General features: G+C 36.2%; 1 protein-coding gene across 1 annotated transcript; it reads right to left on the reverse strand.

The window, feature by feature from the left end:
* Window positions 1-1,266: 1,266 nt before the first annotated feature.
* LOC106670862 (autophagy-related protein 9A) lies at window positions 1,267-21,112 on the reverse strand. Its single transcript, XM_014401517.2, has 12 exons — window positions 20,778-21,112; window positions 16,364-16,544; window positions 16,054-16,273; window positions 15,844-15,968; window positions 15,466-15,781; window positions 3,615-3,793; window positions 3,404-3,535; window positions 3,181-3,334; window positions 1,995-2,444; window positions 1,675-1,940; window positions 1,484-1,624; window positions 1,267-1,418 (listed from the first exon to the last, which is right to left on the reverse strand). Exons 1-11 carry the CDS (start codon window positions 20,875-20,877, stop codon window positions 1,489-1,491), a joined length of 2,259 nt encoding a protein of 752 aa, XP_014257003.1. The 5' UTR covers window positions 20,878-21,112; the 3' UTR covers window positions 1,267-1,418; window positions 1,484-1,488.
* Window positions 21,113-22,281: the final 1,169 nt, after the last annotated feature.

Consider the following 22,281-nt stretch of genomic DNA (forward strand, 5'->3'; position numbering starts at 1 on the left):
TAAAAACAAAACATCTATATTTGTAGATATCGAATATGAAAAATATAGATGTATATCTCGATCATTAGAATTATCAATGTGTCGTGTTATTTGATCATTACATTTGCGAAACTGAAAAAAAATCTTACATAACACTAGATGCTGTTTAATATCGATTTTTCGACATTTATCTATACTTAACGAATCGATGCTATAATAGATAATTACATGTTCGATACGAACTCATCAATTACTTCGATGTCTAGTTTTATAATGCATTGTTTTGTTCGAGATTGTTGATCAAACGTGACATCGATAGTTTTATTGTTCGATATGGACAATTATCGCTAGGTTCGATAAGAGAAATAACCGATTAATCGATACCTCATTATCGATCTTTTTGAATTTTCTTGATCGGTGGCACATTGCTATGATATAATGATCAATAATGGCGAATATCGAGTTTTGATGATAGAAAGTTCATATTGATTGATTATTCGATACAATCTATTATCGATACTTTTCATATTCTACATTGCGAGATATCGATAGATATATGATGAATATCAAGTTTTAATTGACAAGTGATTATCGATTGGTTATATGTTCGATTCAGGAAAATATCGATATTACATGTCACAGCATATTCGATAGTTTCCAATATTGCCAGATAGCTCGATAATCGCGAATATTTATCTTTTTGAAGCTAAATATCTATTTTTTTCATTTTCGTTGATGCAAATTCTTCTAGCCTTTGGTTTGATTTCCTTCTTTTTCCCGATTTTCACGTAATTTTTTTTTTCAATTTTAGAACGTATCGAAAATCGATTTTTACTTTTTAATCGATTTTGTGGTTGATCGTGTAAAATCGAATTTTTAAATGTAAAATGAAGGATATGAGGATGAGAAGGATATAAAAAGCAGAAAAACACTTGAAGTAGTGAGAAACAAACTCGACGACTATTATTTACAGATCCGTCACTGTAAAAACCATTTGGAAAAAAATACAAGAAAAGAAGAAAAAAATACAATGTACAAAAATATATACACACATAAACACTGACAAAGTTTGTTTAAAAAATAATTAATTACAATTATCGATAATTTGGCGATGTTAAGTTTTTTGTATTATAATAAAAAAAAAGCTTTTTTTTCTTTTTTAAGCGTGGGGTATGACTTAGGTTGATGAATATGTTTTTAAACCAACATAAAGTAAACTTTTTTTGTACAATTAACAGAAATTAAAAAAAGACCTAATTTATCTACTACTTTACGGTTGACACTGTAGACCATGAGCATCATGGCTGAAAGTTTATGTTGAACGATGCATCGCGACGCAGGATGTGCGATGGGGGAAGGGGCACGGCTTTGTTGAGATCGACTGTCTTTCCAAGAATGGTGATGCGTCTCCGTCCTATGTTCAGAGGTGGAGTAGCGGGCTGGATAAAAGACGGGAAAAAAATATTAAATATTTACAAATGTTACGTTGTATTTCCTCTCTTACCTGTGTCATGATAAATGCGTAGGCGATCTTAAAAGCGGAAGCCTCTCTTGTTGGTAGAGTGACTGCACCGCACCCTGCTGACCCGGTGGGATTTGCAGACTGCAACTGCCCAATGTCGGCACGCCACGTCTTTGCACAGTCCTAACATTTGACAGATTAGGAAGATTTTTTAAAATATAATAATATCTTACCTGTGATGCATCTCGTGCAGGTAGAGGGCGTGCATGCTCATGTCCAAGGCCGTCGCTTCATACTGTTCTTGAACGCCCTCCCTCAGAGGAAAGACTGATGCACCGAAAGATGGTGACGCTAATCCGCCCCTGATAACACCACCAGGAAACAGATGCGCGTCACCGATCGGCCCTTCGTTCCTGCTCACATTCATGACATGACTCACCGCTCCCCTGTGCTGCGGATTCGGCTCCGTAGTCGTCATCATATTGAGCAAAGTGCTTATCTAGAAACATAATTTCAATAAAATCTGATCAAAACAAAATGCATTAGCTCATACCCCTGCTGCGACGGTTCCGAGGGAGTTCTCATCAGAAAACATGGTCGCGTTTGGGTTGATCTCGTGGAAAATCCTCTTCCTCGCCTGCTCCCTAACGCCGTTTACAAACGTGCTGCACTCGACTGGCGGCGACCAGTTCGGGTTGGTAAGCGTGAAATGGACGAGCGAAAGCTCTGTTTTACCCTCCATGGCCTGGTTGTGTAAGTTGGGCGGCGGCGTCGAAACAAAGTTGTCCTGGTCCTCGGTTGTCGTCGACGCCATCTGGTTCCAGTCCGGGTTGCCGTGTGTACGAACATCCATCTGGGCGAACGAGCAGACATCGCCGACACCGGCAACCTGGACTGTGAAACACCGGTAAAAGTCGACAAGGTCCAACGCCTTCTTTCGCAGGTGAAAAATCAAGACGAGAGGTGTCGCTATTGGTGAAATCAACTCCACAATCAGATATGTCTGTCAAAAGACCATGTGTTAGAGCAACAAGGTAGTTGTACAATATAATTCTTTTATTGTTAATCTATGAGGCAGGAGAAAAAGTCTTATCAGTCATGACAATTTCATATGATTGTTACTTTTATTAACAATAGTTAATATATATTAATATAGTANTTTATATATTAAATATTTTACTTAATATTTAAAGCAAATAATATTTATAATTGCCAAATTATTCTGTATTAAAAACTTATCGTTGTTTTTAGATTACAATTAACTCCATTAAATTCACTATTTTTCGTGGTCTGCTTGACTAATTAATAACATTCAATTAATTAAGGTTTTAAGTTGAGATAAAAAAGTTAGTGTCACGAGCGGGATTTGAACCCATTCACTTGTCGCCAAGAATCAAATAGATTACACGACATTTGAAAAATGGTAAAAAGGAGGGAAAATTCAAAAGGTGCGGTTGAGAGGGGAAGTTAGTGCCCAAGGTCATGGGTTCAAATCCCGCTTGTGACACTGACTTTTTTTATCTCAACTTAAAATCTTAATTAATTGAATTACAAATAACACTAGTTTTAATTGTAAATTGCAAATATTCAGAATTAAGGGTGGAAAATGTCTACAAACAGGGTAGCCAACATTGTACACTTTACATTAATGCTTTCATGCGGAACTGTTTTAGGATTAGGAGGAAAATTATATTCTTGTTTTCATGGATTACTATGTAAAAGTTAAAACAAGATCTTACTGCTGTATATTGGAAAAGCTGGCTAAACTGACTCCTGACTGTCTGTGTGTGCGCCTGCCCACGCCAAGAAGCAGGCAGGTAGTGTACGTGTGCCAGGACTGTATTCATCAAGTGTTCCGGCCACCAAACGAGGTGTTCATCTGGAATCATTGCCCTAGAAAAATGACAATTTGTTTAAGTTTTATTTAATAAACAAATAAAAAATATTCGATCGAGGGGGAACCTGAAACTGGCGACTACAGCTCCGAGTATCGTTATCGTGCTCAGCATATGCTCTACTGACAAGACGTCCTCGTCGTATACGGTGAGAGCAAGCAGGACTGCTAAAATCGATCCCGATATAAACACGATGTTCCTGTTGAAACAAACAAACAAAAGTTTTTTTAATTTATTTTATTTTATTTTTTAAATTAAAACTATATAAGTGTTTTTACTTAGCGATCACAGCCATCGTAGGAGAGGTGAAAATGTTCATGTATTTAGTGGCCGGCCGGTAGGCACGGTTCAGCCTGATGTTCAGCTCGTGGTCTAGCTCGTTGAAGTGCCTCAAGTAGAGTTTACCGTAAAGTGACCATTTCCTGACGCCCAGGGCACCTGGCTGGCGCTTTAAAATCTATTTAAAAAATCTATTATTATTTTTTTAATTATATTATGTCAGTTAGTGAAATGTTTCAGGTCTTTACAAAGAAGGTTATTTATATATATTTTATATCTAAAACTTACATTACTCATAACATGCATGTGTTATTTTTATGGTGAAAACAAATAGTCAACATTCTGCATAAAGTCAAAACTTTACTAAGCATCAGACAAATATTACGCTTAAAAACTTGGGAATAAACCCCACATCGGCTTAATGGTTATACATCACAATGGTAAGAACCACAGTGACAAAAAAACACCGAACAAGGAGATATAAACCAAAGTACAACATCTACAAAAGGCTATCCTGTCTCTTTACAACACATTTGCCACGCTACAGCAATATAAACTCTTCCATCCTTACATATTTATGTGCAAAAATTGGCAAAAGACGCCCGCATCAAAAGGAAATAATGCCAAATCCAAGGAGGAAACACCGCAAAATTCTAAGCCACCTTCCTCAGGGTCTACAACTTATATATTGTCACGAGGCGCTAGAGGTAGCCTAAGGACACGTTTAGGTGGGACAAATGCCCCCTTCCATCACAGAAGGTAGGTCAATTAAATTTCGGGCTAATAAGGACTCGCCTCATCTCTGCAGCGGACTGATCCTAGCTTCTCTAACTGGTTAAACCGTAAGTGCTTTTTGTCTCCACCGATTAAGCTCCTCCGTTCGCTCAATTATCAATTATTAATTACCACAAGAAAGTTTGAGGCCTGTTTATTTTAGTTTGTCTAAATTTTACCATTAAGTTAATAAATTTATTTTTGGTCAAGAAGGTTTTGTTTTACTTTTGCTTTTCATTTTACTTCTCTTTATTTTAATTCCCCCACGCTTTCATCACAGCGCACTCTGCTGATTTCGCTGTACGTGGGCTTTGGAAACTGCCGAACTTAAGGTAAGTTTAGGTAACCGAAGTCCGTCGCAGGATAGAGCAAAGCTGACACCTGGTAGCAGAGCGTGGTTCACGGCAAAGCTAACACCTAGTAGCTTGAACGTGGAAAGATCTCCTGCCACAGAAAATAGCAGAGATAAATTTAAATACACCAAAACTTACTTGACCACTTTGGCGTAAAAAAAAAAAAAATTTCAGGAGGTAAAAGCAAATTTCTATAAAATTTTAAATTTATAAATATATTTTGCGCCTAAATACCCCTTATAGTTACTACCCAAAAATGTCCCAGCAACAAATAAAAACTACCGAGTCAGAATCAGCACAACGGGGTGCTGTCCCCAAAGTTCCGTGCAATTTTTGCGATCACGCAGTCACGAGCGAGTCCGTTAAATGCAACAAATGTGGTAAGTTCTACCACTTCGAATGTGAACCCAAAATCCGCAGTACGGAAAAATGGATTAAAATGTCCATGCCCCGTAGGGAATCTTTCAATTGTACCGCATGTTCAGTCCAGAGTCCGGACACACTATTAACGGCCGATCTAGAAAAATTCAAATTAGAAATAGGGGAAATATTAAGGATAAATTTAGCTCCTTAAAGAAATCGTTAACGGACACATTAGACAAAATACAACAAAATTTTGTAACTCATCTAGCGGCACTAAACGCGAAAAACGGAGAATTAGAGAAGCAAATTAAGGCCATACAGGAGGAGAACAAAAATATCCTTAAAATTTTAAGCGAACAATACACATTAATCAATAATTTACAGGGACAATCCCAGGCCGAAACACGGGACAACGGGCAATTTGAAAATTTAGACACGTTAATTTCCCCACCTGATTTTAAGCCCATAGCTTTTCAGCCCCAAATAGCTAATAAACAAATTAAAATTCCGAAATATTTAAAGGATTTGGCCGCCTCAGTCCCAATTTTATCCACAGATAGCCCCTGGGATATTTTAAATTTTATTGGTAAATTATATGATATTAATGCTGCAGCCCCCGAATATTTTAGCGAATTGGTAAAACGGATAGTAGTGAGACACAATAACCCCGTATTTCAACAGATATTAAATAATATTAATGCCCGAGAATTCTCCTTTACCGAATTAAATGAAATCATTCTAGACACCTTAATAAATTTAAAAACCAAAACATTCTTAGTAACGAGAAAAGTTCTGAGAAATCAAGAGCCCCACGAAACCTTTAGAACATATACCTGAGATAATTAAATTCTCTAAAATTTTGGCCGACTACGACGAAAGGGACGTCGTAGATATAATTTTATTAGGGGTTAACACAGAAACGAGGGCAAGATTTCATACACCGAAAAGCCCACCACTTTGGCCCAATTGCACAATTTACTGTGGCAAGTCGAAAGACTTGAAATTTCGGCCAAATCCGAGATTAAGGGGAAATCCAAACGATCAAATAAATCTTTTCGGTACAATAAAAACTTCCCGGCCTTCACCAATTACAAAAACGCCAATTCGAGAATTTCCAATTACAAAAATTATAATCAGGGCATCAGCCTGCCTTCGGGAGGCAATTTTAATAGAAACCGCGATGCAAATGGCCACAATATTATAGGGCAAATTTCAACCAGAATAGGCAGGAAAATTTTAATAACAACAATGATTTCAGTTCGCGAAGTACAAACGGCCGAAACTGTAATACCCAATATAACAACAAACCTAAGCAAGGAAAGTTAATCCCCAAACTCGGCCGACATAGCAGCAATTATGATCCCGGCCATATTAACAAAATACACACTAACATCCCCCAAAAATACAATAAAAATCTCGAGCCACCTAAACAGCCAAGGAAGCCATCGGATAAATATAGGCCCAAAACATTAGACCGGAACCCAACTTTAATCGAGAATAGCTGACTCGGAAACTATCGTCCACCGATGCCTTCCATAAGAAAAAGGGATGACCGAAGCCCAAATCCAAAAAACTCATAAAGAGGGTCTATAATCAAAAATCCAAACCTGCGACACAATTAAGGCCACACCAAATTATCAATTTAATTTCGTCAATTAACTACGTGCCGATCCAAATTCAAAAACAGCCGTTTTTAGCACTAATAGATACCGGGTCATCAATTAGTTTTTTGAAAAACTGTCGTCCGATAAAATCGCTAGAATTGAAGATACTAGCGAAAAATTTCTAGTCACGAATGGCCAAAATATTTCGACCTCTTATAAGGTCACTTTAATAATAAAAATTGATAAATTCACGTGGGCACATGAATTTTATACCCTGAAAAATTTAACGTCGGACATAATTCTAGGATTGGATTTTGTAACAAAGTCTCGCACATGATTATAGACCCGTCAGAAAATATAATATACTTTAAATTTCGCCCCTCTAGTCGCGTGGCCCTTTCCTCCAATGAGGATAAATTATTACTAAATCCTATTGCAGGCTCGGATTAACAAATGTTATGAGATATAACATTAAATTACTCCCCAATACAAATCGAGACGCGCGGCATTCCCGAGTGTTACCGTATTGGCCCACAGCGGTACCAAATTATCAAAAACAAAAAAAAAAAAAAATTAAAATTAAAATAAAAAAATAGGGCCATCTTTCGCCCTGGACAAGGCGGAAAACTATCCAACCAAATGAAAAAGGGGCAAAATAAAAAATAAAAAATAGGGCCATCTTTCGCCCTGGACAAGGCGGAAAACTATCCAACCAAAAGGGGCAAAATAAAAATAATGATAAAAAATAAATAAATAAATTAATTAATTTAAAAACAAATAAATAAATNTTAAATTAAATTCATTTTTTTAAAATAATATTAATAAATTTGAAGTTTCAGACGCATGGATCGCTGCTGCTCGAGGAATCTCAGGCTATATATACAAAAAAAATATATATATAATAATAATTTTTTTAAACATTACTAATAACGCCTCATTTCAGATTCTCGAGAGATATATATATTTTCGGATCCTCTTGCAGCCATCCAGTATCCAATTCACAGGCCAACGAAGGACAACCAAGGCTGTTCGAGACGGGGACCGCCATCTACAACCAACCACTGTGGTGCTGTCCAGGAGTGCATCCCACTCGAAGACCACAACTTTGATGATGGCAAACCGCGGACGCGAAATAAAAATAAAAACTTATGTAAATAAAAATAAATTCACGCGTCCCCGAAGAGTTTTGCGTAGCCTGGACGTTTAATTAATACGCGCCAGGTTGCTTTCTCTTCAATACCCCACATGTAACATGAAGACAATCAGCACTTCAAAATAATATTAAATAGCCCCGACATTCTGCAAATAGTCTGCAGAAATCAATCAATAATTTCAACAAAAAATATTTTGGTCGCATTAGATAACAAGTAAACTTAATTTAAAGTGAATTACAAAGCATTTTTTCTAAATTAAATTTTTTTTTAAGGGATTCGGAACAATAGCAATAACCCTAGTCCGATCAATCAAAAATACTCAGACAGACTTATAGCAACATAATTATTTTATTTTTATATACACTATACGTCTAAATGTATTTTTATATATATTGTGTTGTGTGTGTTAAATGTTGCATGAATCTTTCATATGTTCACCACTGTGATTTTCCAATTGAATTAGGACTGATGGCAATAAAAAAAAATATATATAAAAAAATATAACCATATATTTAAATCGGTATATAAAAATATAAATAAAACGTATTATATTTTAGGGACTTCACAAGTGACCCTCACATACACACACACTGGCCCAACAAGTACCCTTCAACCCTAACATAGTTTGATTTACATGCGGAGAAAGTTGGTTTTATTTTGATACCCCATATTATTTTATTTTCATTTATTGTATTCAGTGGGTAATATGTCTGTCAACCTTAAATTTAAGGGGACCAGGGTTTGGCACACCCAAATTTTACATTGTTATGTTGACAATACATGATTTGTTTTCATTTGGTCCCGATGTAAATTGTAATTTTTTTTTTTTTCGCCCGCCAAGGGTTAAAATTTCTCCAGGGTTTATGGGCCTGGCCTGCTTTAGGGACCCCCCCCCCCTAATTATAGCTGCTTTACTTCCTTCCCAACGGCAACTAGCCGACTTAACCCCTAGCAGCTCCGATGTATGGGAGGGGGATGTTGGCTTGATGGAAGCCCTATTCCGGCCCACGTAGGCTTCAAGTTGACACGCCTCCCCTTCCAGCCTGCCGCCGCGAACAGCATCATCCCTTATCCAAAGGGCTTAGCTTTCAAGCTATCGCAATCCCTTATAGTTTTATTTTTATATTTAAAAATTTTTTATTTTTATTACTATCTACAGCGCTTCGACAGTCCGTTAATATGCAGAATTTAGTTTCATTCCTTTTTTTTATGTATTCAAGTGCTTTAACTATGGCGGTTAATTCCGCAGTGTAGACAGTAAATGAGTTTGGTAGAGCATACTGTTCTTTATGTTCACTTTTGTAATCGAAATAGCGCAACCTGCCCTGCCATCCAAGAGTGATCCATCCGTAAAAATTTGCCGGTGGTCTGGATAGTTTTCAGCCATGTCTGCTATAAATTCCTTCTGTACTAAGTTGAGTGTTGAGCGGACTTCGAGTAGTCTTTTAAAAACACTGTGTCAATGTTATTTGTCAAAGTCCTATAATCTAGCTGGTATAAAGGGTGAGCAAAGCTTTTATGTAGTGAGTATATGTACAGGATTGAATGTAGAAAGGCCGAAACTAAAGTGGGGGTCTTTTTTTTATTCCAGTACTTGCAGGTTTGAACTTTTTCTGTGAGAGTAGTTATATTGTTAAAAACCGGGCTCTCCTGACTGAGTAGTTTAGTGAGGAAATTCAGTGCCAATTTTAATCGCCTTTTCCAATGGGGGCTCACAAGATTCAGCCGACAGAGCCACGATCGGAGTACTTGGCAACCCACCATGGATCCGTCTTAGGCAAGCATTACGCAGAATGTCAATTTTTTTCAAGAACGAGTGTGAGGCCTGTCCATAAAAAATTGATCCAAAATCGATCACTGCTCTAATGGATGATTTATAATATAACATGCCTATGAACGGGTCGGCACCCCATTTGCTACTGCAAAAACATTTTAGTATGTTGTACAATTTTTCTGCTCTTGTTAGTAAATGTTTTATATGAGGATTCCACGACAGCTTACTATCCAAATGAAGACCCAGAAACTTGACATTATATTTTACTGGGAATTGGTAATTTCCTAATTTTTCTACGGTTGCGCGATTGGCTTGGCGCTTATTCGAAAAAGGGCAAGCAGGGACTTTTCTTCAGATATCTCCAGACCATTTGCATCCATCCATTTTGATAAGTTATGCATAACTACATTTAACGATGACTTGCATTTTTCTATGGTGTTTTCTATAGAATATAAACAGACATCATCCGCATATTGGATGATTTTTACCCCGTCTGTGACTACTGTATCCAGGTCTGCTGCATATATCGAGTACAATACCGGGCTCAGAATACCCCCTTGTGGAAGGCCCTTAAAGGTCCTCTTGGGACCATAATAAGACCCGTTAAGGCAAAAAAACATATTTCTTCCCATCATTAATGCCATAATGTTTTGAACGAATTTGTTTGGAAGGCCCAGTTTTATTAATTTATGGCCTAAAATATGAATGCTGACGTTATCGTAGCACCGCTTATGTCTAAGAATAATCCCAATACCGTTTTACCCTGAGTAAACGCCAAATTTATATCAACAATTAATTTTGCCTGAGCATCCAAAACAGATAGGTTCCTCCGAAAACCATACTGGCTATTTGGGAGTTTATGATTTCTTTCTAGCCACCATTGTAGTCTACATTTTATCATGCGTTCATAAGTTTTTCGAACACAGGAAATCAAGGAAATTGACCGGTAAGAGGTGGGCTGATTCGGTGGTTTATTTGGTTTTGGAATAGGAATAATAATAGAGTCAGACCAAGACTTTGGGACCTCTCCTTTCGCCCAACATTGATTTTGTTAGTTTAATAATTTAAGTTTAATTATGCCAGGAAGATTGCTCAGCATACTGTAGTGAATACCATCCATCCCTGGGGCGCTATTATTTGTTATTTTTAATGCACTTTCCAACTCTTTTAAGTTGTAGGGGTTTGTAATATCAGGACATGATGAATCTGTTTTTGGGTAATCTTTGAACCTTGTGGGCACAAATTTGATTTAAAAAACCTCCAACCATTCCCCATCCACTGTTTTTTAGCATTTTAAGTTTGGACCAAATATATTTTATAGGAGTGGTTCTATCCAGCGAAGAGCAAAAGTGTTTCCATGCATCTCGTTTGGTTTGACGAATCAGAGATTGAGTGGCTGATTCTCGTTTTTTATATGAGTAATAATTTTCTGAGGTAGGGTTTTTCAAATAAATTTTAAAAGCTCTTTTTCTACTTTTAACACTTGATTCGCACTCCGATTCCACCATGTGTTGGCGTGTAATTTTTTCTTTTGCCTGTTATGTTTTGGGGACGGTATACTAACTTTACACACTTCTGTCATTAAACTTATGAACTGATCGTAACTCTTGAAATCCGGCATGTTGGGTGACATTTTTTGGGCCCAGGCAGTCTTGAAAGCTTCCCAGTTTGCCTTTTTAGGGTTCCATTTTTTCCCCCGGGTTTGTAATAACTTAACGTCTACATTATTTAGAATGCATTTTATAGGGAGATGATCTGAACCCATAGGATCATCTAACACTCTCCAGGACAAAAACAAGGATATGTCTGAGGGTACCAGTGTGATATCGACTGCTGAAAATTTTTTTTGCGTAGGGGTTTTTACTTTAGTTAGTGAACCATCATTTAACCACACGATGTTGTTTAGATCAAGGGCGTTTAGTAAGTCATTTCCTTTTTTGTCTGTCCATTCCGAATCAAATACTGAATTATGCCCATTAAAATCTCCTGCCACTATGAACGGCCTTGGTAGAGCTTTAAAGAATCTATCCCATTCATCTTTTGTGATGTTATGGTTACAATCATTGTAGATTGAGAGAATAGTTAATGAAGAGAAGTCGTTGAGAATAACTTGGATAGCTACAGCCATAAAGTTATTGAGGTTGTGGGAAACTATGACATTTTTGAACTGGAAGCTATTTTTTATAAGAATGCCGACTCCTGCGTATGAATCATATCTGTAATGTCTAATAAACCTATACCCTGTAAATTTGTATATAAAGTTTGTGCTTAACCGAATACCTTAATATGCGTGTTCTTTCGGGGGCACCCTTTTTAGAGGGGGAATTGTACTCTCTGCTTGCTCGGAGTTAGGCTTTTTTGTCGAATAGTTACTGTTTTTTCTAGTAAAAAGTTTTTTAAATATTCGGCGGCCACTTTTTTCTACGTTTTGTTCCTGGGGAAGTTGAGGAAATTCCTCTTCTTTTTCCCGCATTAATTCTAATAGGCTAAACTTGTTTCTAGACAGGATCGATGCATATGAAGATTCCGTGAATTTTTTTCTATTTTCCTCCTGAACTTTTTGAAAAACTTCACATTTTTTATCATTTGTGAGTTGATTTTTTGAGCAGTGGACACAGATTGTGTTCTCTGACGTACACTCCTTTAATACATGGTCTTCCCCGCATTTTAAACACCTTTGTTTACCACGGCATTGGGCTGAGGAATGCGAAAACCTGAGGCAGTTTCCACACTGCCTTACTCGAGGCACATAAGGATGGACTGGGGAAACTCCACCATATATAGTGACGACCTCGGGAATTATTTGCCCCGTGAAGGTCACTACACAAGTCTGTAGTGGCATAACTCTAAATTGGTCACCATTTTTGACATATTTTTTCATGCGTTCCACTGAAAGGACTGGGATTGTAGGTGGGGCCTAACTATAACCCCCAGCAAAGCCCCTTGGACTAACCCCACCAATCTTTCAGGCTGAATTCCATATACTCTGTGTACAGTAGTTAATAAAAATAAGAAAGGTGCACAGATCTCAAACAGCCAGGCAATTAAGGCACTAAATGCGTACGCTTTCAATGCCTAAACTTGTCTAGGAGTATGCAAATTGCCTAATGACAGAAAAAATTAATTTACTCGGACATAAACAGGATGACCAACTGGAAAAAACACCCCTCTCGCCCAAGGGTCCAGAACTGATACTGGGTGCATCAGAATGTGTGGCTTAAGTTAGACCTGGAAAAATGGCTAGAGAAAGAAAGATTCGAGCACCAGTTCTGAGGCAAGTTAAGAGATTTATGAATCTCTCAAAAAGGAAGGCGAAGAAACTCCTCTATCTCAGCAGGCAGGATTTGAGAAAAAATATAGCTTAGTCCTCTATACAGGTCACTGCCTTCTTAACTATTATCAAAGAAGATGGGCAAAGCAGAGACAGAAATATACCGATGTTAGGAGGAACCTGAGAAATAACACGTCCTTTGAGGATTTGAAGCGACAGTTATTTCGGTAAGGCAGTACTCACGCCAAAATACGAGTTACAGGAGGAGTATGAAGAGGCGAGGAACGTGTTCTGACTCATAAAATATTGCACTTTCTAAGGTATATCTATAATTTATAGGGTTTCCACAATAAAGCAGGGAACACACTTACCAGATGCAATGTGACCCGACGCCTTGTCTCGTTTTGATAGGGTGTGCACATCTGTTCGACATCAAGTGCCCGCCATGTACAGACACACAAATCAGTATCACAATCTCAACGCTTCTTTTGCTTTTAAAGCATTATTATGAGCAAAACCATGTAATAAATTGTTAGTTAAACTCGTTCTGTCAATAAATGATATTCTGGTGTTTTGATCAATTTTCGGCCTAACCATCATAAGTAAATAATTTTTATAAAAACTCATGAATTTTTGATCTCGTTTAATTTGGCTTACATTAAAATAACCATATGTAATTAATATAATGACAAAATTACATATACATGGTTTGAAATAAACTACAAAAAATATGGGTGTCTGGTTCTGACACTACACGAACAAAAGGGTGTAATTTTATGAGCAAAACTATATAATAAATATGTAAGTTTCATTCTATCAATGATGGTATTCTGGTGTTTAGATAAATTTTTTACCAAACCATTAAAATTAATTTTTTTAAATAAAAACTCATGAATTTTTATCTAGCTTAATTTGGTTTATAGTAAAATAAGTATGTACTAATTAATATAACGACAATAATACATATAGTTTGAAATAAAAATATGTTTGGTTCTTTTGTCTTCGACTGTACTCGATGAAAATTGGGACAGTAGTAGGGAACTTGGTTGCATTGTTGCATAGTGTAGAGTAGGGTAGGGCAGCGTTACATGGCATCGGGCACATGTGCTTGGGTGAAATATAATCTTATGGAAAATTGGACATTGGATTTGTGTCGGGTGGCTTCGGGTCACATCGGGTAAGTGTATTCCCCACTTAAATCTTTTTAGGTCACAGTATAGGAAAGGATTTTTATAATTTTTAATCACACTCCTAAACTTTAAAAAAAAGTTTTTTTTATAAGTTTCATGTCTTATAAAGGAGTATAATAATATAATAATGTACGTTATAATGTATTTTAATTAATAAAAAGTAAGATATGCTATGGTTTACTAGGTATAAAATACACACTATCCATTTAAAAGAAAAAAAAAAGAATAGTGTAGTGTGTTGTTCAATCTTTTTAAAAAGATAGTTCCTTCTCATATTAATTTTTTTTTTGGTGTTTGCATGAAAAATGGCCAACTGTGGAAATGCATATTTTCCCAGCCTTTTAAATCTCACACCTGCGCTAGGTCTCATTTTTTTTTTTTTAAATTTACGCTGAACAAAATGGTTTTTTAAATGTTTTCCTAACTTTAGTCATTCATCAGTAAATTCAAAAATTCAGGAACATGTTACTTTCACATTTTATACGAAAACTTCAGCCAGGAAATAACAAGCTTTCAATTGCTCAACTTCCACTTTGTCCAATTTCTCGTTTCGAGTTATTCGTGATTTGTAGGCAAAAAACGTGGTTTTTATGTGTTCACAGAACAAACCGATTACTCTCTCTCCCGATTTTCCCATACATTATTTCATTACATTACTTGAAGCCAAAGTGACACAACACCTATGAAATGGCAAGGAAAAAATTGAATCATGATGAGGTAAACAAGTGTTTGTTGACAGCAGAAGCATTCTGCATCCCAAAAGGCCAAAGTGAGAATTGTCGCTTCCCGATTAACATTTTTGAAAAAGTCCTTGGGAAAAAAGTTATAGAGCGTAAAATTTGCAAAAACATGATGGTTTGAAATTTATACATTCTTGAAAATCGAAAAGTAAGTGATTGGTTTTTTCCATGAGCACATAAAAAACCATGTTTGTGCCCAAAAATCGTGAACAACTTGAAAACGGTCAAGAAATTGTGCAAAGCAGAAGGTGACAATTGAAAGATCTGATCATTAAAATTTCCTATCAATGCTCAAGGTCGATTTCCTGTCTCCACGGCTCAATTTAAAAAAAAAAAAAAAAAAAAAAAAAAAAAAAAAAAAAAAGTGCAAACAACATGTTCCTGAATTTTTGAATTTAATAATGATGGATGATTGAAGCTAGGAAAACATTTAAAAAGCCATCTTGATTAGTGTATTTTTTTTTTTTTTAATGAGTCCTAGCACAGGTCTGTGACTCAAAAGACTGAGAAAATATGCCTTTTCAAAGTTGGCTATTTTTTTCGTAAAAGACTCTTTTTTTTTCTTTTTTTTTGGCAGTATATTACATAAATAAAAAATGTTATAAAAAAATTATTTAAAAAACTGACCTCGCCATAGTTAAAGAACGAGTAGAGTATCTGCCAAAGTAGGATGAGTGGGCAGAGTAGAAGGTTTGCCAGCGCAACGTACAATATATGCTTTGAGAGGAGTGAAGCAAGCTCCTGGCGCTTTGATACTTTCTTGTAGTCCTCCTTGAGGTGCCAGCTGTTCACGAAAGGCGACCACGGCCCCCAGAAAAGCAAGAACTCGATGTTTGTCTTGAGCCCGTGGCTCAGGTAGACAATCTCTGAGCCGAAGAAAGGTAATTTGAACCTCGGCGGGAGGAGCGACTTGTTCACCATGGCGACCATGTAATTTTTAAACCTATAAGTTTATTTTTTATTTATTGATAAATTTATTATAATTTATTTTATTTTTAACATTACCGTAAGATTCGGTGGTAAATGTCGAGCTCAGAGAGTTCCCTTTTGTGTATGCACATCTGCTGTTCAAGTTGTACCTCGCGTATCCTCTTCTGAACCTCGTGCCATGTCATGTTTTCAAGTTCAGACTGTTTAAAAATTAAAAATAAATAAAATAAAATAATAAATAAATAAATATTTTTTCTAATTTATTGTTTTCCTGACAAAACTTACATCGCTTATTTTAAGTGCTGTGTTAAAGAAAGCCTTGACATCCCAGAAATGGAAGACATGCAGGAGGACTCGCACGAGCCTTATGAGCCAGAATACAACTGCCAGGATGATGACCGTCCACCAAAAGACGCCCATATGCTCAACGCATACGTCCTTCGTGTATATGACATCTGAAAGGGCCACCTTGGTTGTCGCAGTCACATTTGGCAATGGTTTGTCTCTTTATTATATAGAAAAAAATTAATTAAATAAAAATAAAATAAAATAAACGAATTTAGCAGAATCGTTTCAACATTCGGATCTCACCTACTTGAAAAGTATTGCGTAGTCAACACAGTTAAAGAGGAATACTGAGAAAAAGACAACGAATATAAACTGGAAAAGTTCGAGCACCTCCTGGAGCACCATGCACATGAAACCGTTCTTCTGATGGTACTTGTACACCCTCGTGAAAAAACTGTCCAGATCTTCTATGTGGTTCCATTTTGCAGCTGTAATTTACAATTGAAAAATTAGTTCAATCTAAAATACGAAAACAACTCTTAATGGAAATTAATATTTTGAAAATGTACAAAATTGTGTCAACCATAAATCAGCTTATGATGCCGGTGCTACCTTTTCTTTACAATATTCTTTACGACTCGTTTAGGGCGTCAAACGGACCCAAGCTAATACCGTTTTTGCGAGATGCTCCAACTTATCATGTTTTCTAACAGTAAGATGAGAGGACCCACTGAGAATCTTTAGGGCCCATAACACACTCTGGATTGTACCGGGTACACATTGGTGGAAGAAAATAAAGCAAATACCTGGATTCCTAGACCTAAGTTCAAGGAACTTGGTAAAGGTAAACATCATAGGTTATCTTTAGATTAATAAAATTTTAAAATCAAACCAAAACAAATGAGTGTTTATTTTAAAAATCCACAGTCCACGGAGAATTAACATTAAAACTTTTTTAATTGAAAATGTGGACAGAAATTTGCTATTACAATTTTTGGAAAAGCCAAATGAAAGCAAATAAATGTTCTGTAGTTAGTGAATAGTAGTTTTTTTTTCACAATTGAAATTTTTTTTAAATGAAAGTATGAATGTATAAAAACTTGCGACATGTAATTTTATGGAAATTATTTGACACAATCCAAGTCCTATAAGGTTATAAGACCTGTTATAACGTAAGATCATTACCATGCTGAAATGACTTCAAATTACCATGACTCTAATTACAAATATTGTTTTGTAGTTATTAAAAGCAGTTTTTTGAAGATGCAATTGTAATTTTTTTTTAAATTTAAATGGATGAATGCATAAAAACAAATCACATGCAGATTATTTGACATGACCTAGGTTCAAGAAGGTTAAGGAACTGTTATAACATAAGATCACTACCATACCAATTTTTTGACAAGCTGAATCAATGCAAGTATAGACTTTGTAGTTATTAAAAGCAGTTTCTAAACAATTTCACAATTTAAAAAATATCAATTAAAGTATGAATGCATAAAAACATGTCACATGTAAATGCATGCAGATTATTATAGACTCAAGAAGGTGAAGGAACTTATATAACAAAAGATCACTAACATTACTGTTTTTTGGAAAAGCCGACTTTCAAATTTCAAATGTAAATTGCCCTCAAATTAGTAGAAAGTTCGGTTTAACCCGAACAAAACCACACTAATACCATTCACAAAGATTAACTTAATATAAGAGCACCTTCTTTTAAAAAAAAAAAAATATCTTTCTCCAGGGGAAAATGGAGTAACAATATAGACAAAACAAGTCTAGGCCAAAGATTTTGAGGTAAAACATAGGGAAATAAATAAAAAAAATAGCTTACTGGCTAAATAAAAGAAGCATTAAACCTCTGATCACATAATTGAACTGACAAAAGAAAATACAGGCAAACTACTCTGTCTTAAAAACAAAATCTAAAAGTAAGCCATCATAAAATCAACTACAAAGATCTAATGGATTCAAAGGACCAATTTTTATCAAGCCCTCAACATCATTATTTCAAAGATGGTGTTGAACTGAAAAACAGAACTAAACATATAGCGTATGTAGAACAAATTTTCTGCTGGGTCCCAGGTCATATGGGAGTAGAAGGCAATGAGAAAGCAGATACCTATGCAAGAAAAGGGGCTGCTATACCACTGATAGAACCCGAAACTTTCTAAGGCATAGGAACCCACATTACCAACGAGTACTTCGGACAGATAAAAAGAGAAAGAGGTAACAATCGAACTCACTCATTGGACACAAATAATCCAAGAACCTCCTAACCAATTTTGTAAGGAAAGAAATAACAGATATCAAGGAAAGCAGGAAAAAACTGTGAATCCTAACAGGATTCTTAACAGGACAAGGGCAAACTAAACGGACATTTAAAGAAAATTGGCATAACCCAACACTGTAAATTCTGCAAAGAAGTAGAGTAGACCCCAACACACCTATTAACAAATTGTGATGCTACATTTGTCTGCAATATGATCGTAGAAGAAATTAACTGCTGAAACCAGGCCTACTAATTAAATTCCTTGATGAAATAGGACTCACTGGTGTGCTATAAACTGGGGATATAACAGCTCTTAAAGGGCACAATATTTTTTGCATGTGCAAAGCAAAGTGCCTCACATCCCAACCAGAAGTCCACACAGGAGTGTGTAAAGTTTTTTTTATAGTTGTAATGAATGTCTGGAAAGTCTAGCAAATTTTTAAAGTTGTATTGTACCCTTAGATCGTACAAACTGACCGAATATGAAAACTTATAAAAGTAGTTTAAAAATTGGGTTCTGAAGGACATGGCCATTCCACACACCCTTAACAATGTGCTGAAACACATGCAGACTAGCGTACAAGGAAAAAATCCAAACCTGCTTTACTTCACAACATAAACTGCTCAAAAATGAATATATGTAATTTATTCTTATTCTATTGATTTTAATTAAATTAACTGATATTTCTTGTTAGTTGGATAAAACAAAATAGAAAATAAAAACAAATGTTAATCCTTATTTTTAATAATGGATTTACTTAAGAATAGTGAACATGCAAAAGAGCAAAGTCTTGTCTTTTCTCCATTTTAATCCTGCAGAAAAATATCATCTTGAAGATTCACAATATTATTGTAAGAATGAGTCATCAAGGTCACCAGCAAGTGGTTATTGCAGAGGCATTTCTCAGAGCTTGGTCTCACGGGCTTTGACCCAATTTAGAGAGACTGGAAATGCCAATAGGAGGCCTGGCAGTGGATCTCAGCGCATTAAAACGCTAAGGGAGGACACTAATATTATCATGCAAAACAGAACCATTTCCATAGTGCCCAACAGATCCTAAATTAAGTAAGGTAAAATGAAGGTCTTTATCAACGAATCATTGTGGGAAGTTGGCCTCACATCGTACGCCCCTTTGAGTCAACTTGCAACAACCCACCATCAGGGACTCAGGAGAATATGGTGCGCAAGCGCCTAGGAGAGTACACCAATTGGAATGCTGTTATGTTTACTGATGAGTCACGCTTATATCTGTATAGTGATAGCAGCATGAAGAGTCTACTGAAAACAGGAGATGCGTTCATGCTCCCTTTGGGGCAGTCTGGAGGAGGCGGTGTAATGGTGTGGGCTGGGATTTACACTGGAGGATGAACTGGACTCATATTGTTGAAGGAGTCCTCACTACAGTCCGTTACATCTGAGAAATTATCGAGGAATAAATCCCAAACAAGGAATCTCATTGGCATGGATTTTCGATTTCTGGATGACAACGTCAGACCTCATAGAAGCAGAGTTTTTCATCGATGTTTAAAAACCTTGGAATTTCCCATCTGCCCCTTCACCCATCGTCACCAGACCTCAATACCATTGAGCGTATGTGGGGTGTGTTGCAAGGTCCAACATCCACAGCCAGTCAACATGCAAAAACTGAGTGCACTGTTGCAAAATTCCATCGAGTGAAATTACTTAGTGACAATTTTATTAACAGTATGCCTAACAATTGCAGAGGTTTTAACTAACAGAGGACAAGATGTAGATGTATTAGTCAGGTGTAGTATACTGAGCCCTTTGAGAGCTATTGTGCCTATAGTACACCTATTTCATCAAGGAACTGATTAGTTGGCCTGGTTTCAAACAGGACAATATATACGGTATTAATTGTTTAATATAATATTAAATTTTAATGCAATTTATAATAAAAGTAAAATAAAAATCCTAGGGAAAGTAAATATTACAAAATCTGACATTCATTTTTTGAGCAGTTTAGTTATCGAGGAAAATCTTTGCAAATTAAAAACGGGAAGTTTCCTGTTTTGAAGGATGACAAAGTATATTTTACATACTTGTCACTGATTTGGTTGGTAGGTTCGGGGGGGGGGAGTTGCAGGTGTTTATTTTTAACTTTTAATCAACAAAAATAGAGGGGAAAAACAATATTTCGTCGGATGTTTTGTTTTATGGTGTTGATACTAGTTGATTTGATTTTTTTTTTTTTTTTATAATGAGCTGATTATCAAAGAAATTGTACGAAAAAAGATATTGGCGGAGAGGGGGAGATTCATGAGGGCCAACTTATGACTCACCGACCAAAAAGAAACACACGGCTCAAAAACAAAAACAAAGGAATTTTTTGCGTTGAAAAAAAATAAGTAGAGGGAGCGTGTTTTTTTTGTTTGTTTTATCATTCTGATCAAAATTATTTAGTATTGCGATTTATTTGTTAATTACCTTTTCCGCATTCGGGCACAATGTGGATCATCCCCTGTGGGGTGTCCTCGGAGTCATCCGTCCCGAACTGCTGGTAGCTAGCCTCGAAGGTGCCCATCATTTTTTCTCAGTCGGGAAAACAGAAAATCTAAGTTGTTTTTTCCTTCTTCGGATCCTGATTTTCAGAAATTCATCCCGGAATTGGATCGTCTAACGCCCTGTAAGGCGGAATATGCAGAAAAGGTCACAGCCATGAAGGGGTCGGAAATCGACACTGGGATGAACTACGAAGAACGAGAGGTGGTGTGACAGTAAACCGTAAGGTAAAGACTACAGAACTACTGTGCTGACTGCTCAGCTGGGCGCCCCATGACCCCACCACTGCCGATGTCCTCCATAGGGTGAGGCGCACGCATCCGGCGGACTTTTCGAATCATACTAATTTTATTAGGTTTCGTGGTCCGCTTGATGAAATAAATTCATTTAAATTAATTAAGCTTTTGGTTGAGATAAAAAAGTCAGTGTCACAAGCGGGATTCGAACCCACGACCTTCGGCTAAATACGCCGCTGCTCTACCACTTGAGCTATCGTGACTTCGATCCACTCGGAAACTAACTTCCCATCTCTACCCCACCTTTTGAATTTTCCCTCCTTTTTGTCATTTTTCAAATATCGTGTAATCTATTTGATTCTCGGAGACAAATGACATACTAAATANTATTTATAAGATCATACATATATTATCTGAAGGGGCAGTAATAAAATATTAATACTAACATGGTCACTTACCTGACTACCAGCAGAGAGAGTTGATATACCATTTGTAAATCCCCTCTGGGAAAATAAAAATTCAATTAAAATCAGAGAATAGAAGACAAGGTACTTGTAATTAAAAGAAGTTATATAAATTAAACTTACCCTCTGAAGGCAACAATCCTCGCCTTAAAACAGCTTCAATGAACCAGCAACCTACACACTGTTCAACACTCACGAAACAACTTAACACACTGTTTAAATAGCACTTTGTGAAAATATATATTTAAAAAAAAATGAAATTAAATAAATAAATAAAAATGTGAAAATGGCAAACACCCTTAGAAAAAGAAATCAGAAATGTAGAAGACATAAAATAAATTAAATGTAGATTAGCCTCAAAAGTTATTTATATGATCATACGTATATTAGTTGAAGGGGTAATAATAAAATATTAATACTAACATGCTCACTAACCTGACTACCAGCAGAGAGAGTAGATTTACCAGTTGTAAATCCCCCCCTGGGATAATAAAAAATTCAATTAAAATCAGAGAATAGAAGACAAGGTGCTTATATTTAAAAGATGTTATATAAATTAAATGTACCTTCTGATGGCAACAATCCTCGCCTGAAAACAGCTTCGATGAACCAGCTGCTCCCTCACTGCTCAACACTCGCGAAACAACTTAACACACTGTTTAAATATCCTTTTTTATAAATGAAGATATAGAAACCGCACAACACCACCTATTGAAAAAAAATTATATA

This window comes from Cimex lectularius, unplaced genomic scaffold (genome assembly GCF_000648675.2).
Source record: "Cimex lectularius strain Harlan isolate CLEC.00 unplaced genomic scaffold, Clec_2.1 scaffold21, whole genome shotgun sequence".
Lineage (NCBI taxonomy): Eukaryota > Metazoa > Arthropoda > Insecta > Hemiptera > Cimicidae > Cimex > Cimex lectularius.

Excerpts from the sequence above, each read along its gene's own strand:
- LOC106670862 (XM_014401517.2), bottom strand. The coding sequence starts at position 20,877 with ATGATGGGCACCTTCGAGGCTAGCTACCAGCAGTTCGGGACGGATGAC. Across the intron at positions 16,274-16,363 it reads GACTACGCAATACTTTTCAA|AGACAAACCATTGCCAAATG; the intron begins GTAGGTGAGATC and ends TATATAATAAAG. Across the intron at positions 1,625-1,674 it reads CTGCACGAGATGCATCACAG|GACTGTGCAAAGACGTGGCG; the intron begins GTAAGATATTAT and ends GTCAAATGTTAG.